Here is an 18,171-nt window from a genome sequence, read left to right as displayed (position 1 = left end):
AACGTTATCAAATTTGAACATTATCTGCATTATCCAACTTCGAAAAATGTGGTGGCATCATGGTAACTAATAGAATTTCACAGGAAAATTATATTTACAGTGTATATTATGCGTAGCTCTTGGTTAAGTAAATACAGACATTTCACATGGCTTATTAAGTTTAGTTGATAGCTGGAGATTTATAATATTTCAATGACTTAAGCCATTTGAGATCCATCAACTCAGTGCATTTAGCAACGCTGGCTGCTTTGATTAGGTTGCTTTTACATTAGACCAATGTGTAAAACAGAGACAAATCACAGCCAAAGCTGGTGTAGCTTCAGTGCACACAGCAGACTGCTACACCCCACTGTATAATTGGTGAGACGAAAACAAACAGTTCACTCTCATTTAAACTACCAGTTACATGTCTTTAACTATGTCAACTGCAGTGTGTTTTAAAAGGTTCAGTGTGTTACATTTGAGAAGATTTGTAGTCTTACTCATATATTATATTTGGGTTTTGATTTCAGAACGTACCCCTAACATCTTCTCTATGTCTAACATACTACATGTGGACCATTTGTAGAGAGCATCCTGAGACACTGGCCGTTTATAATAATCAATGAAATTATGTGCATTCTGTGTCTCACTTCGACTATAGAGGTCCATCGCAGGTGTAGCCAATCAAAAGATAAGTTCTACTCCGTATCCGCTCTGCGAATGATCCGCATATGAAGTGCTCGTGTGGTGGAAGTAACCCTACAATAAAGTTTAGGCCCTCCTTGACTATGAAAAGCCGATTATTCTGAAGCAGGACAGTTTTGTTCCCGTGTGTCACTTCCAATTCTTTGGTCTTTTCTCTCTGCAGGGACATGTGACAGGGCCTGTAAGGCGTTGATACAGATAGATGTTATTGCAAGTTAGAGATTTGTGCTCGGTGCTAATGTGCAGGGAACAATAGACCAATGCCACACCTCACCTCTGCTGCCAGAAGCTATGATACAGGGAGCAATTTCACAAGGTGAGTCCGTCTTAGAGTTACTGAAGTCTCAAAGGATCCGTTCTCCTTGAGTAGTTGAGACATGTCAGTGCTAAATAACGCCCTGGGCCAGGGATTAGACTGACAATGCATATTTGGTGAAGTTACAGCCCTTAGTATGAGCCACAGAAGTGACCAAAATAGTGCTTTTTTGCAATTGGATGCTGTATATAGAGAAATTCTTTGAGCCAGATTAGTAAGGTAGACTGTTAAATGTGGACGTGCATTACCCAGCTATCTCATTTTGTGCCGCAAACAAACAAACGAAAGCGTAAAATCCCCACACAATAAACTTGCTTGATCCTGATTACAGAATCCTGTCATACCAAAAGGATGCTGTATTAGTTCTGAAGTGACAATTAGGTTTACACTGTTATATGTTGACAGAATGACACTGCTTTCCACAGGAATTAGGAGGTATAAAACAATACCCTGGCGTAAATATGACAAGCAGGATCCTATTTCACTAATTGTGAGTGTTTGGGCAGTGGTATTTACAGTTGCACAATAGTTATTTTGATGTTGTCTGAGTTCCAAAAGGATTGTTGACAAGTATTAGCAGACCTTAGAAAAGTCTTTCACGAAGCAAGTCGTGCTACTTGGCTGTTTTTTCAGGCTAACAAGGCCAAGCTCCTATCTGGATAATGGAAAGAGACAAGTACACGATCAGCAGTCACATTTGATCAAATTTGTTTTAAAAGTGGTGGCTGTGCTCAAAAATGAATTTGAAAATCTTTTTTGAATTGCAGTCACCACATTGCATCTGTATTTACGGCTCAGTCAGGAGTGTCTGCATTATCAGCAACAGCGTCTGTTCGTCTCGCCAGAGCAGTGAACAAATATCATGCTTATCACATTATGTATAGTGTTGTAGGGGCAAAAAACCCTGTAAACTTACACATTACATGCTCTGATATTTCTGGTGTTTGAGTCACATTCACATGGAGATAGGTAAAAGTTTAAATAGCTTAGTGTGTGTAAGTATTATTGCAGGGTGTTTTTTTTTTTTTTTTTTATAAAAATGCAGTGCAAATCTCTCTGGAAATGCTGGCATCTAAAAATAGGCATGAAGAAGGTCTGAAAAAGGCTCATTTTAGGTAAAATGTCATACAGGTAGACAGCTGCAAAAATCTCTGGTAGTGGAAAATGTTGGCAATCTTAAGACATGGTTATTTTCAGGGACCAGTGAGTTTATTTTATTTAGCAAAAACAGGCGACTGAGAAGCAGAGGACATAAGCTGATTCAAACTTTTTCCAGAATCAGTCTGTTGTTGGTAAAGACTCAGGTTTAAATGCCTGATGCCTCGTACTCTGATCATCTCCGGTGGCTTCTGGAACACCTTTTTAGACTCTGGTAAGTGTCGCAGAAGCATTTTTGCTGACTGTTGGTGAAGAAATTCAAAATCCAAATCCAGGCTCTGACACGGAGAAGAAAGACAGCATAAATGAACCTACATATTTACTATGATAGTGAGTGAAGATGCATGTCTCCTAACAGCTGACTGTTGCATTCTTCCATCCAGCAACACATTTGACTCAAGTGTCTCCTAGTTTGTCTCTTTTAAAGCCAACAGGGAGGACAGATTTGTCCTTAGGATCTTTTAAATGGCATATCTCAGCCTTACAGCGTCTCTCTCACAGCAGTCTATTTGGTAAATGTTCTACATGGCTGCAGCCCCCAGAAGCAGGGAGTAATTTTCTATTTAAGGTTTCTGTATTTATGGTGGTGACTACACCTGTTATGAACAGTTTCTTAACAATAAAACCAAATCAAATGTCACACTACGCTGACTTTTCATTTCTTTAAAAAAATGTTTATGAGGACCAGAAGGTGGAGGCAGGTCTGCTGTACTATTATCTGCCTTATATTTTCCTAAAACAGAAAGAAACAAGGAGTTGTAGAATATGATCCCATTTTTTTAATTGACTGGTGACACTTCATGAGTCTATGAGAGAGCACGGGGGGAAAAGTATTTGTATAGTAGGAGGAAATAGGGAAATGACTGGCTCGACTATTTTGATTTTATACATTCCAGTATAATAGCAACAGCAGCAGATCAGAGCACATCTTATGAAGGGTTAGATCAAAAGATGATAATAGCCTCTTTTCAAAACATCTCTGCCACCGGAGAAGAGATTTATGCACTGGTGTTCACTGGCATCCAAATGTAAAATGAAGCCTGTGTCGCTGCAAGCCTCAGTCAACAGAAAGGCAGCCTGACCTGCTAACCCTCATTACACTGTGGGTGGTAACCATGTGGGACCATTCAGTATGTCTGCTGCAGAGTGATTGCCTGTACATTTTTGAACAGCCTCTCTTTCCAGCAGCCCTCTTTCACCATCTCTAGCTTCAGGTCAACTGAGACATCGGCATTGTCCTCGCTGACATTCAGAGACATGGTGAGGACATGGCTTCATGACTAGTTGTCATGATTCCCACAAGCCCTTTGGTGACTTACTGTGACACGAAATCCAGCTCAACATGCAGAGATAACTGCGTGCCAATCATAATTATATTGGTAGAAATGCATTAGGGGGAACCCTGCAGTACAGAAAAATGCCAACATGCTGCTGGGTGTCCCCGCTGGCTGTTAGATTACTTTTTTGTTGGATCCACTGACCTGGCTTCTCTACTCTGGCTTTAGTTTGTGATTTCCTATATTTCCCAGACTTTTCCGTCCCCCGTGGAGCGCTGCTGATAGAGAAACTTGTATCTCTTTCTTTTCAACAAAAGATTTTGCTCTGTAATAACAGTTGAATGCTGGAGAACAACAGAAAATCCAGGAGGAAATTCTTTTCAAAGTCAGTTTGAGGTGCAATCGTATTATAGTGATCTTTATTATTTATTTTTTTAAGTTTCTGGTCACTTGTTTTTTCTTCTTCTTGGAACAGACACAAATTTAACCCAGTAGTGAAAGTGCATTACAATAAATGTTTTTAGGGATAAACCTTTCTCACTCACTATGTGCTAACAGACCTCTCTGCATTGAATCACACTTGTTATTGATCTCTGTCTCTCTTCCACAGCATGTCTTTATTCTGTCTTCCTTCTCTCACCCCAACCGGTCGCAGCAGATGGCCCCGCCCCTCCCTGAGCCTGGTTCTGCCGGAGGTTTCTTCCTGTTAAAAGGGAGTTTTTCCTTCCCACTGTCACCAAAGTGCTTGCTCATAGGGGGTCATATGATTGTTAGTTTTTTTTCTCTCTATGTATTATTGTAGTATTATTGAATTCTAGCATGATATGGGCTACGCAGACAGTAAGTAGTTTGCAGGTCTGAAAAGTGAGGCTAATGTTCGAATGCCTTAAACCTGCTTTTTGTTTGAAATGGCAGCTGGGGGCTTTGTTTGTAATCTGAACCACAACTTCCTGTCCTTTAGTCTCTGGTAAATGCCAGTCTGATCTGTCCTCAGTAAAGGCTTCTCATGAGTTTATGGGATCAATATTTAGGTAAAAACCAGTTCATTTACCATTTAAGTTTAGTCTCGCTGCAGTGGCTTATCCTCCATTCTCCATTACCCTCTTCCGTCACACTAACCCTCCTTCACTTCATCCATGAATCTTCTCTAAGTAAGTTTAACAAAAAAAAAAAAAAAAAGGATAGGTTTTAAACATCTCTTCAGTCTTTATTGGTTTTATAATGGTTAATGAAGGTTTTTTTTATGGCGAGGTAATTCTATGGAGAGAAGATGGGTCAGCACAAGTAGCCTCTAACCAGAGAAGCATGGAGACATGATGCAACAAAAATGCAACCAGACAGAAAAATCCCTGGGAGATATTAAAGTCTGCCTTGTGCTCCCAATGGCCAATTCACACCAGCTGCGGCAGCCTATTGAGCTTCAGGCACATAGACAGACATGACCATTTGTTTCGGCATTGTTAACAGTTAATTGGTTCATACATTCACAATAAAGTATTGGTTGTAATGAAAAAAAAAAAAAAAAAAAGTAAGTTTACTTTGTAAATTATGGTCATTCCAAGTTTTACAAAGCATGATGATTCAGGATACGCTCTATGGCTAAAAACGAGTGATTGACAGGCCATTCAGTTAGATCTGCCCCTCTCTTGACATCTCGTTTCACATACCTATGTCCATGTACTATACGTTATAGCACGGCTATAGATTCTGGATTAAAAAACCCAGGTGCTTCGGTCCAATACTGTTAGACAAAAACCACTAATTCAGTAATAGAAATACAGGATTTATTGACATAATTCGTGCATTTATTTTAGGAGCTGCAATATGAAAGGTTGCAAAACTGTGTTTGCTGGTGATACTTTTCAGATATTGTGGCAACCTGATTACCTCCTGGCCCTGCTTTACAACCTTCATCTGCTTGTGGTCACTATAAAATGCAGTAATACCTCTAAAAGACAATATACTCTCGCATTAAGAAGCCATGTTGGGCTCCTGACTGCTGTTTTCAATGATACTGAGCACTATAATTCCACTGAGGCGCTCTAATATCACATGACGTCAATTATTGTGTTGCTATTGACCTTAATCAAATTAGTTATAGCTGGCTGGCTCCAATTTGAAAAGGGATAGGAACTCAAACTGAACAAAGTGGTAACAATACCACACATTAGTATGTGACAGTGCATTACTATGTAAGGATGTGTTAGTGGTTAGGATAGATGGTGGCACATCTAAATTCATAAAATTTCTAAGTCACTTCACCAGATGGTGTTTATGTATTTTAAGGCCCTGACAAATGTAATGAATGTTTGTTTCCTTTCCCTCCCCGTGCCGGTGTTGTTGTATGTTCTGTTTATAGTGTGGGTTAAATGAATTGGTTGTCAGCGCCGTTTACGGTCTTTCATCGATTAAAAATAATGCTACCCTGCCGCCTGATTGTTTTATTTGCAGTAGGTACACATTTATTATGCATATTTCTCATTCCTGGCTTAGGAACAATTATTCATTTGTCGCTGTATCGAATTAGGCAAAGATTAGCTGTAGTTTGTTGATGGGAGACATCATAATGTTGAATAAAGCAGCGCATTTGTGGTTTTAAGGTCAGTTTTCATCTCTCTTGGCCGTGACTATTATTATGAACCTAATGCACCCGAGGAAAGTGTGAAAGTTACTTTTCAAGTAAAAACTTTCTTCTGCCCTGACACTGACAATAAGAATACAACTAGCTAAGCATTAGAGAAAATAAGTTAGGTTACTGAAAAAGAAGAAGCAGTTCTTGAAAAGGGTTTAATAAGTATAAAAAATGACATGTGACTACTATATCCTAATTGCAGGAGTTGGTCAGCAAGATATCTCCATTTAGAAATTTATTTAGTGGTGAAAACAGTAATTTAGTCATTTTCCCATGTCACTTTCTAAACCCTGCCAAGCACTTAAAAGCCATGTGGTGGGACTCTAACAGATTTTTTAAAGTTCTCTTTTCTGTCCTTCTAATGGGAAATTGCTAAAAAAAAAAATAAAAAAAATAAAAAAATCCAATCCCACTCTGATAGATTCATTTGGCAGTGGATCTCTGATCTGTGCGGCACACTGTGGGTAAATGAAATCAACTGGCAGAGCGTATTATGGCCATATGAGTCTGCTGCCTTCAATCTATATACACAGTAATAATGGAATGCCCCTGATAGTTGAAAGCAAAGAGAGGACATCTGGCAGAAACTATAAGTGGGTTGTTTCAACCTGAAAATATTGGCCCTGCCGACGTGAGGTTGGCTTTATCAGGTGAAGCCCACGCATCTCAACGTAAGTTCTGCTCACCGGGGACTGAAATAACTTGCCAATATACTGTACAGAGATTTTTTTGTTGTTGTTTTTTTACTGCAGAGACAGTCAATGATCATAATTCTTTTTCAGTGAGAGTCTGTTTAGGGTGTGATTTTCTCCAGACATTCTTTCTTCTTATTAAGAGGTGGCATTAAAGTGGAAGGCAAAATGAGAACTAGAATCATGTACACACCCATAAATACCCAACATGATGCGATCACAGCTGAGCCTGCTTTTGTTAAGAGTCTAAGGTAACAGTGAAAGCTCCCTTTATTCTCTCTCGTAGATGCACCTGCACCACAAATGTTATATTTATTTATAAATTGTATAAAAACTGTATATAGTTTTCATAATAAGCATGCATAACCTTTCTTAATTTTATAGTTCAATACATTCACTTTCTCTTAGGCTGCCTTCCATGATCCACTGAGTGTTTCTTCTTCACTCACCTCTTTTCACTCTGTATTAGCCCTTTTCCAGCCTGTTCCTACTCCCCTCAGCTCGACTCAGTTTTAGAGTTTTCAGAAGGTGGTTGTAACCTGTCCCGTGTACTTTTTTACTACCTACTCGGCCAGGGTCCCAAGCCATCTGAGTCAGTCTGAAAGTGTAACATCACCAGACTGTATGCCACCAATTGGCCAGCCAGTGGCATCACTTGATGGCTCATGAGAGTGACTCCTTGAAAATCAAAATCTCAATTTATGAAGCCCAACATTGTGGTCCATGGACTGAGCAGCGGGTATACAATCGCCTCGACATCCTCCCTTGTTGTGATGCACTTGTGTTGCATACAAATGACGTCACGAGACTTTCTGTTGCGTTGCTGTAATGACTCCAAACCGCGTATGTGATACTCAGTTGTAATGGAAAATGACCGAAACTGAAACAACCGAAAGTAGACTTGAGTTTAGCCGAGCAGGTATTTTGTGTTTATACATCACTTTGCATTTAATCATTGGTTATTACTCATCTTTGGCTCTCTTCCACAGTGTGCCTTTTCTCCCCCCAATCATCCCCGACTGATTAAGATGACTTCCCCTCCCTGAACCTGGTTCTGCTGAATGTTGCTACCTGTCAAAGGCAGTCGCCAAAGTGCCTGCTCACATCGGGGGTCATCTGACTAGTGAAAATAAATTGGAATTGAATTATAAAAATCTTACCCAGCATATTGACTATTTTGAAAATTGCTGTATTTTCTCCAAGATGAAAAATGAAATGCATTTTGCTGTTTAATAAATTTATAGTTTTCAAAGAGTTATACATTAGTTTAATACAACTTTGATCTTGACTGTGTAGTTTTGCCAATCAATATCATATCTCTCAATAATTTCTTATTCAAGAGGATAAGACACAAAAAAAATCAGGCAATCAAACTGGTTGTCAACATGCAAACAGTCAACCAAAAAAAACAAACCCAAACCCTTAAATGATCCCAGTGCAACAAAAGCAGATATTTGATGTTTCCTTATTACCCTTCCTTGTATCAAGTAAGTTCACCTGGAGATCAATAAGTGACCTGATTTAAAGCAAAACGATTGCGATAAGCATTATGTAGTCCATGCAATCACCACACAGGTTGCTGTCAGACGAATCACCAAAATGTCCCCACTGTGACGTTTGTATGTTCTTCCCATTTCTGCCAGGCTTCTCCGATTTCTTCCCGCACATGCACCCAATGTCAGTGACGGGAATAACGGTGTTACAAGAAACGGCGTTACTAATGGCGTTACTTTTTTCAGTAATGAGTAATCTAACTAATTACTATTCCTATTGTTACAACGCCGTTACTGTTACTAACAAGAAAATGCCGTGCGGTCACGTTACTATTTTTCAACAAGCAGACGGTTGAAGCTGTCTTCAGCTTACTGCATCAGTTGCACGGAAGTAGCTGTAAGTAATCTGGGTGCTACAGCTTTAAGCAGCTGCGTGAGCTCCCGCGGACGGCAATCACTTTCTGGTAGATGATCACTTTTTGGCACAACACCTGGGGCAAAACAATCGCATGAGTGCTGCTGTTTGACTGAGGAAGAATAAAGTAGTCGTGGTAAGCCAATCACATGACCACTTTAAGATGACAAAGCAACAAGTTGATATATACCAGTTTTTAATTGTGTTGATAGGCCACGTAAAACCAGAGTCATGATAAACAATATATACGCCTGTTTTTCCTCAATAGTTTCGTCATGTTTACTGTCTAAGGACAGCGCTAGCAAGCACTCTCTGCTTATGAGCAAAAAAAACCAAAAAACAAAACAAAACAAAACCCCGCCCTTTCGTGTTGGTGGAAAAATGCACCATGTCAACCAATCAAAAAATGATATGGCAACATGACATTTGGTTGTTTAGGAAGAGGGGGAAGTTTTAGGACTGACAGCGAGAGACAGAGAGAGAGACAGCAGAAAAAGAGAGAGAGCGAGTTTTGAGATGTGAGAGATTTGTGATGTTTAGTGTGTTTGGAGTGTGTAGTTAATGTGTTGTGTTGTGTAGTTAGTGTTGTGGATAGTTTTGTGTTGTGTGTCCGAACAATGAGGCGACTGCTGTCTCCAGGTAGAAACAGGAGTGATACACCTGCTGCTGTCAGACCTGCAGGTATCAGGCTGTGATGTTCTCCTTTATAGTGGACAGAAATTACTTTTTTGGAGTGGCACAAATAATTTGTGTGACATCTTATTGAATGCAGAACAGCTGATTGTTCTGTAAATAGTTTGAAATGGTTATTTAAAAAAGGGGTAAAAGGTAAATGGCTGCAAATAACTTTATTGTTTGCAAAACTTGTGCATATAATTTTAAAATTGTCAATTAATATTTGCATTTAAAGTTATGAAATGTGATTCATTGAACATATTTGTGGTTGTTACAGTAAAAAGTAACTTTTTTCTAATTGGATTTTATGGTTTTTTGTCTGATTTTAGATCAATTGTGTTAATACAGTATGTCAAAATAAAAACATAACTGTAAATTCAGACACATGAGGTTGTGCTGAAAACAATGATACCAAATAAGGCAAAGTAAATAGTTTTTAAAGGTGAAATGTAGAGGAAACATCAAAAGTGGTTAAAATGGCCAATTATACCCTGGACCCCAGAGGGTTAAACATTTTTTTTTAAAGTAACACCATAGTTACTTTTCAAGTAATTAATTACTTTTAGAATCTTGTAACTCAGTTACTAACTCAGTTACTTTTTTGAAGAAGTAATTTATTACTTTTTCAAAGTAACTTGCCCAACACTGCCCAAGGTTAACTGGTGACTTTAAATAGGCCATAGGTGTGAATCTGAGGGTGAATGGTCTGGTTTACCCCTGCAAAAGCACAGAAACCTATCCAGAGTGTACCGTGACTCTTGCCCACAGCTGGGAGACAGCTGGGACTGGCTTCAGCCCTACTGTGATTCCTCCTTGCCATTGGGAGACTTCTAATCAGTCACAAATTCGCGAGATGTCCCTTAACATACAGCCACAGTCTTTACAAATTACCGTCAGTGGCATGAGCTCTAAAGTCAGCATCACAGAGTTAATGATGTTCTTCAAGATGCTCGTTTTGAAGAAACAAGAAAGCATGGCTACATCCAGCTGTCGTTTTAGCATGACTGATCCGAACTGAGCAAAGATGCAATTAAGGGCCTGGGTTACTACTTTTTTTTAATTCACTGACTAATTTGCTCATTTTGTGCAAGCAGAGGTTGCAAAATATTTTTTTACGGTTCTTATTATTTACCTTTAAAGTAAATCTATTATTCACAGCAGGAGCATAATTATTTTGCAAAGCAGCACAGATCTCACTTTGAGGACTTCTATAATCAGAACAGGCCAGAGCAGACTCCACACTCCTTGATCTGAGGCAAAGGAGCTATCAATCAGCCTGCATAGATAGGTATTCTCTTTAATCCAATCAGATGGCATAATCAAGCACAATGCCTGTGATTTCTGCCAGCCTTGTGAGATTTGTTCCAATTGAGCGGTCTGTCAGAGAGGCTTTGATTGCATTTGGAGCTCAGGCTGATTTCTGAGACGAGGCATAAAGTGATGTTTTCTATCTGCACCCTTTGGAGATTTATAGTCACAATAGCCTCGAGTTCTGCTGTTGAAAGAGTGAGATAAAATTTGCTTATTTCAAAAGGGTCCAATTTTCAACTGCTCATGTTCAAGTTATTGTTCACCTCTAGTGTTCGCCTTTTTCCACAACCCACCTAGAGTATGATCTATAATTGACTTCCTGAATGAGAGATGAGTTTCAAATAAAAGGCGACTCGTGTGTCTGTAGTGAGTAAATGCTACAGAACCATCAAATTCACAGAATTGTCATAGTAATCCCACTATTTATGTACCATTATTCACAGCTTCATATAGATGTTTGCTTGCACCAACTCTTGACATCTTACCAATTAAGCTGATGCCATAGTGAAGTGTCACGTTACTGTGATGGTGCAAAGTACAGTGGTGCAGCAGTCTAATTTGAAAAATTAACTCTTTTCCAACATGTTTTTGCGCACCTGGCTTTTCTTTTGAATCCCTGCTGAGAACGATTTGGGAACAACAAGCAGTGACGACCACCTGGTTACTTCCACTGACAACAAAACAACATGAGGTACTAAACCTTGGCCTACTATTTGTCCTTTGAACATCAAAACTCATCTTCACCCACTCACTTGCACACATACTTACAAAGTAAAAATATAGCTGAAGTTGTCTAAATTCTGTTACTTTTTTATTTAATGTTTCTATGTTAATCAGCCCTTCAAAGAGCTTTTGTGCATTTATTTGTGTATATGAGTTGTAATTTGCCATGTTAATGCCTCAGATTGCAACCCTACCATTTCTAGGCTGCAATTGCTAAGAATAAATTATTTAATTCCAGAGAAAGATTTAAAATGGCACAATCAGATGCACTTTTTTAAATGGCACCAGAAAATTACAAGGCAACAGAAGCCACATTGTGATGTTCTATTTTTTTTAAGTATTTGCTTTTTTGCAGATGGGAATAAAATTGTGGGAAATATTCTTTCTTTTGTATAAATCGGATTGCAACATATCAACTTGATGCTTTTGTATTACAACGAAGTGTAGTCTGCCGTGGTCTCATCCTGACTAAAGCTCTCAGAAAGACAGCATATTAATACTGTATTTTCAAAATGTGGCTCTAAAACAACATCTGCTTATTTCTTTCACGAGCCCCCTGCAACTCACTTTCTTCATCGGTGAATAGAAGCTCTGGGTGAGCTAGCGTAGCATCTGTTTTGGCCATGGTGCAGATATTTTTTGGAGCTCACTAATATTACTAGTGCATGCCCATGCTACAGTATTGTTTGGCGTCTCTGTGTTTCTGGTATAACTACACATAGACAAAAGTAAAAACGCACTTGGTTGCCAGCTAACATGACGGCATCTTAAGATATTACGCATAATTCAACTTTTGCCAGTATAAATTTGTGTTGTTGTAAAATTGAAATAATAAAATGCTTTTATAAGGTGATATCGGAGCATAACTGCTAAAATGGGTCGCTTTAGTCTATTGATAGGTGGTTGCTAGGCAACATGATGACAATAATATTTGGTATAAAAAGGAACCTTCAGGGGCCTAAGATGTATCTATGTGCCAAGTGTGGTTGCTCAACTCCTGATCATCTCGGGAAAAATGGGTCATGTTAGCACATTGCTACACGGTTGTGTCGTGGTCCCTGGGATTTGGAGCCTTGTTTTCAATTTTTCGATTAGTTCTTCATTGTTAGTGGTTTTGTGATTTATGTTCAACTTTTGTTCCCTCTGAAATTTAGCACTATGATTTATTTAGTGTATATGGTGTTATTTATTATTTCCTTTCCAGTGGTCTGTTTGCATTTTACTTATTATTTGATGTTCATTATTTTAGGTTTTCCTTGGGCTGGGCTTCTGTATAGGTGTAGGGTGTGTGTAGGGTTATAATTTTTTGTGGTTTAATTACTAGCTCTGTTCTTTGAGTCTTCTGTTCTTAGTTTGGTTACATTCAGGTTATCCTTTAGTAAGTTCCTGTATTATGGATTAGCATTAAATGCTCATTTTGCTTCCCATGCTTTGCATTTGGGTCGACAACAAACAGCTTTCACAGCCGAGTTATGATGGGTTGCCATTCAACATGAAGATGTCATAATATCTCATGTAAATAAGAACATTCCCAAGATGTCCCTGTATGCCAAGTTTGGCTTATTTAACTCCTGATTGGTTTAGCAAAATTGGTTAATTTTAGCTCCCTGCTAGTTGGTTGCTAGGCAACACGATGTCGCCATAAAGTCTGACATAGATAAGAACCTTTGGGGGCTTAGGATGTGCCTGTGTGCCATGTTTGGCTTATTTAACTCCTGATTGGTTTGGCAAAATTGGTTAATTTTAGCTCACTGCTAGTTGGTTGCTAGGCAACATGATCTCATCATAAAGTCTGACATAGATAGGAACCTATGTGCCTAGTTTGATTGCTCAACTCCTTATCATATAAGACGAGCTGACAGCCAAGAAAACACGCAAGATTAACATCCTAATACTGCATTTTCTTTGAGGATTATGCATACCTGTTGCAGCCCCAGACTCATTAGTTTTAGCTGTTAAATGATGGCTTCAGTGTATAACTTGGTAAAAGACAAAAACATCATGACTAAATAAAGCTGCCACTGTGGAATAAAAATGGGAATACACAGGGAAGGATCCAGCACACTGGGAGCAAGGCAGCATGCATGCACATGAGCGCACACACAGACACTCACACAATCATAAGCACACAGAGATAAACAGGTTGCGTGAAGGTGATACTGTACCTTGATTTATTTCGGGGTAGGAGATGGTGGTGGTGATGATGGTGGTGGTGGTGGTGGCTGTGGTGGATTTAGGGGTAGTGGTGGGAGCATCTGGATGAGGGGACAAATACATGACAAACAAAAGCGGGGAAACAAATAAGTATAAAAGCCATGAAGATAAAATAAAGTCACTGTGAACACTACTGATAGTATCTCGGGCCAGCAGCTCTTTGTGTGCCACCGTGTGTGGGTGATTTAAAGGTCTGCGGCAGACTTTCTGATAAATTAGCTGGATCGCAGTGCATTAAATATGTTGACACAATGATGATACTTCAACAGATCATCTCGTCCCACCCGAATGAGATGATCAAAGATCTTGTTGGGAACTCTTCTCTTTTATGTCTATTCACAGGCATTACACCATGACATGAAAGATAGCAAGCACATGTTTGTTAGAAGTGATTAAATGTCTAATGAGTAACAAGTGCTGGGGTTGTACTTATGCTGTCATTGTTATGCAGTGAGGAGTTTTGACAAATAAATATGCCTGTGCATTCTTAATTTCTCAGAGGAGAAGAGCACAAAGTTGCTGATGATACTAGTCCAAAACAAAAAAAAGCAAAAGATTGATGCAGAAATTCAAACGATAAATGACACGGCACAAAAACAGAAGGAGGGGATTAACAACACACACATATAAAACAAATGAAAGGCATCAAGCAGGGCCGTTGAGAACACAGATTTTGACCACAGACCATTTTTCCTCCCACAGCTTTTTCCCTTTTACTTCATTAGCTGGGTTAGACTCCCCACACTGACAATGACCAGGGGGAGATATCAAAGTGACATTTTCCCTGTTGGAGTGGCAGGGCTGCACTGATATGAAGCCACTGGGATTGCTGCTTGGTTAGAGACCTCCCATGCCGCTCTGATTGCCTAGCAATGGGCTGAAAAACCTGTTGGGGTTATTAAAAGGTGCTGAAAAAACAAGTAATTTGTGGCTGTTGATAAGGAGGGAGGCTGGTCTACACTTTAATGAAGTATTGGGTTATAAGAATGATTGGAAAGAAATGTTTATGGACAGAGGAGGAAGGAGAGGAAAGTTAAGCAGACAAAGGTGAAGGAGACAGAAGAAGGGTCGGCTGCACAGACTGTATAGTGCTTTTTTACCTTTAATTGATAGCACATGTATGCTGCTATAATTATATTTACTGAAATGAATTTTCATAAACTATTTTTAAAAAGTAAGCTTGTGTTTATCTTTGGCAAACTTCTGCGCTTGATATGTTCCTACATAGAGATCCTACTGCAACTGAAACCTGTGCAAAACAAGTACACTTTCTTACTCTTTATTAGTTTACTTTTAATTTGCTCTAAATAATAGCACACCGTTGCAACTGGTAACTGGGACAGAGTTGTGTACTAGATACATGACAGGAAACTGAATACTGAAAAATAGACTGACCAGTTTTTTTTAAATTCTTGTCAAAGCTACTGACGATAATACACCAACATACAGAACTGTGCAAAAGTCTCGAGCCAACATTTGTTTTTTTATATTTTGAAGAATGGAAGAAAGCTTGAAGGCACAAGCAGAGTTTGTGCAAGTCGAACCACTTTGAGAGTTAATATTTGCTATGACTGCCTTTATTCTTCAACACAGCCTCAAGTCTCTTAGGGAAACTTTGTCATTTCTTTCAATAGTCTTTAGGAATAGTTCTCTGGGCTTCTAGAGGGACATTCAAAGCTCTTCATTGGATGTTGGCTCCCTTTTGCTCTGTTCTCTGTGCAGATGACCCTAAACTGTTTCAATCATTTTTGGGGACCACATAGTGTCCCATCGACTGCTTACTGTCCCATTGTTTTGTTTTTTAACCAGGAATTCATTAACTGCATTGGCTAGTGTTTTGGATCATTGCCATGCCAATCAGATGCTTTGAAGATGATGCTACATGGATACATTGATTTAACAAAAAAAAAATCAATTTAGAACATAAGACCTGTTGCCACTGACTTTCAGTCCAGTTTTTGTGAAATTTGGCATACCTCAGCCTTTTCTCTCCAGTTCCCTTTCTTAATAATGGCTTCGTAACAACCAACCTTCCATTGAGACCACTTCTAATGAGGCTTCGGTGAACAGCTGACAGATCAACTGAAGGACAAGATCCATCTCTCAGGTCTTCACAGATTTTTCTTTCTTTTTCTTAAGGGCACACCTTTCAGATACTGTTCATCTGCTAAAGATGGTGTTTTAGGTCTGATATGTCTTTGCTATGACAATATGAGAAATCTTCTGCCACTAAGTCTTTGCAAATCATCTTGCTGGGGCACAAATATTATTTTATGCCCTTCAAACTGTGGTATCATTGCCATTTTTCATAGATTAAACGAAGCCAATGGAACCAGCTCATGTTTTTACAGGCTGCAAGTAACAAAGTGTCTAAATTGATTCTTTGCTAAATTATCTGTTATATGTAGACTAAAAACTCGCTCATTCCTTGAGTTTGGTGCCTGTTTTAATACTTGCATGAGTCAGAGGGCAGCGCAAAGCAAAAGACCTCCAGAAATCTGTGCTTAAGATCCCTTTAAAAATGACAAAAACGTGTGGCCCTGTTAATGCAAAATATAAACAAATGAGGTGCAGCTCAAGACTTTTGCACTCTAATGTATATGTTGTGTACAGATAACACAAAGAAGCAGAAGAGGTCCTTTTCCATACACAGAATGTAATAATTAGTCCATTTATTGAGTTTTCTGTATTTTTATGGAAATAGTTTCAAAAAAATGTTTACTTGTATTAGTATTTTAAAAAATCCACATACAGTAGGAAAAAAAGGTACACTGTATTAAGTTGCATTAGGGTAACTTTCCAGCTGAGCAAATCACATTTGCAGAACTGAATGTTCAAAGTCTAATGTTTGATCTCATATATTTTTTACTATGAAATGAGCCTGAATTAAAAAGCTTAGATTCCAAAGATACATTAAAATGATAATAAACATTACCCTGCTGTTTCTGATGCCTTCCGTAAGGGTACAGAGGTTGTTTATTATATAAAAGGAATCCTCCCTGAGGGCAGAAGCTGTTCGTAGCAAGTTCATAAAAATCACAGTTGTTGGTTTCAAAAGTATCTGTTTTATGCACTCAATTAAAAGTGAATCAAGCATTTCAAATACAAAGCAGCCCCTCAGAACTCTTCCTGAAGCAAAATTGACAATTCAAATTGAGGCCTCCAGGTAATCAGGATTAGTATTGGAACTCTATTGATGTGCGTTAGAGTTTTAATCTATCCACAGTTCTGTTATTTAAAGACAACCTTGATAATACAAAAGACTGTACAGACCAATGAGCAGACAAAGGGAGAGAGAGAAATGATCCATTGGGAAGTCGGCTGGCATGCAAAGCTTGAACTGATGAGTTTCACACATGCTTGAGAGCCAACAAACTCCAGCTCGGAGGTGGTGCTGTCTAATTGGTTTTATCCCATCATGAACTGTGAGGGTCCAGCAGATGTTTGGGATCATCAGTGTCAACAACTCATTAAAAACTTAGCATTACAAAAAAGATTCAAAGGAACACTGGCGAGACTGTCTAAACGTACACTACATCTCTCGTTATTGGTGGCTAGCTGGTGCAATGTATCAAAGAATGCTGGAGCTCATTGACTTTCAAATGTGACAGGCTGAATGTGTTTTTCCTCCCGCTGAGTCACCGGGCCTTGTTTACTGATGAGGCTTATGAATCAGTTTCTGGTTTGAACGAAAGGAGCAGGACTGCAGGAAGCCCTGAGACACAGCCTGACAGGAATCATTCCTGCTAAAGCCAGTGAGTTAAAGAACTCTGTGTGAGCACCAGATGAGACAGGAGCCCTATATTTGCACAATAACATCACCAACCAATAAGAAATTGGGGGAAAGAAATAGCTGCAGCAAAGACTGATTGATAGTAGACAGCAAAGCTATTTAAATTTGCAATGGTTTTAATAAAACAACAGTACTGTTTTTTACATAATGACAATGGTTTGATTTATGTACCACCATTCATATAGACTTATTGTATTTAACACTGGAGTATTTGTAATTCCTAACCTTTTTTTTTGCAGATGAGCTTAACTATCCTTTTACTGACATCACACGCTATGTTCCAGATTACTTAATTAATAATTAAAATGTATTAAACTAATCTTTGCCAAGTAAATGAACTGTTTCCTATATAGCATTTTTCTACTCTACCTCAACTCTAAGCACTTTATACAACATGCCTTACTCACCCATTTATACAAGTGCTTTTTACTTTAATATACTTAAGCACTTTGTAGCTAACATTCACACTCATCAGAGAGAAACTAGGTGTTTGGATCTTGCACAATGATATATGCCAAGCAAACTAGAGCAGCCAGGGATCGAACCACCAACCTTCCAATTAGTAGAGCCCTGTCCTACCTCCTGAGCTACAGCCAGAAGGTACAGGCAAGCACCCTGGCTGTGGTAAATCACTGGCTAGTTTATAGCATACCGCACTGCTGTCTATTTATTTCCATTTATCTGGGTCTGGGTCCCAGGGACAGCAGTCTAAATCCCCCTTTTCCTTTCCTCCTGTAGCTCATCTGTGGGAACCCCAATTTGTTCCCAAGATAGACATCAAATTG

At 38.9% G+C, this 18,171-nt stretch overlaps 1 protein-coding gene across 5 annotated transcripts in view; it reads right to left on the bottom strand.

Moving 5' to 3' along the window:
* cadm1a (cell adhesion molecule 1a) overlaps nucleotides 1-18,171 on the bottom strand; it is a 470,606-nt gene that overhangs the window by 46,021 nt on the left and 406,414 nt on the right. For 4 of the 5 annotated variants that reach the window (XM_026182490.1, XM_026182491.1, XM_026182487.1 and 1 more), the window contains one exon: nucleotides 13,545-13,634. The exons of the other annotated variant lie outside the window; for it this stretch is intronic. In XM_026182490.1, coding sequence (XP_026038275.1) covers nucleotides 13,545-13,634 — 90 coding nt within the window. The remainder of the gene's footprint in view (nucleotides 1-13,544; nucleotides 13,635-18,171) is intronic. 5 annotated transcript variants of the gene reach the window in all.

This window comes from Astatotilapia calliptera, chromosome 10 (genome assembly GCF_900246225.1).
Source record: "Astatotilapia calliptera chromosome 10, fAstCal1.2, whole genome shotgun sequence".
Lineage (NCBI taxonomy): Eukaryota > Metazoa > Chordata > Actinopteri > Cichliformes > Cichlidae > Astatotilapia > Astatotilapia calliptera.
The sequence above is the reverse complement of the archived record's forward strand: the minus strand, read 5'-3'. Positions and strand labels throughout refer to the sequence as shown.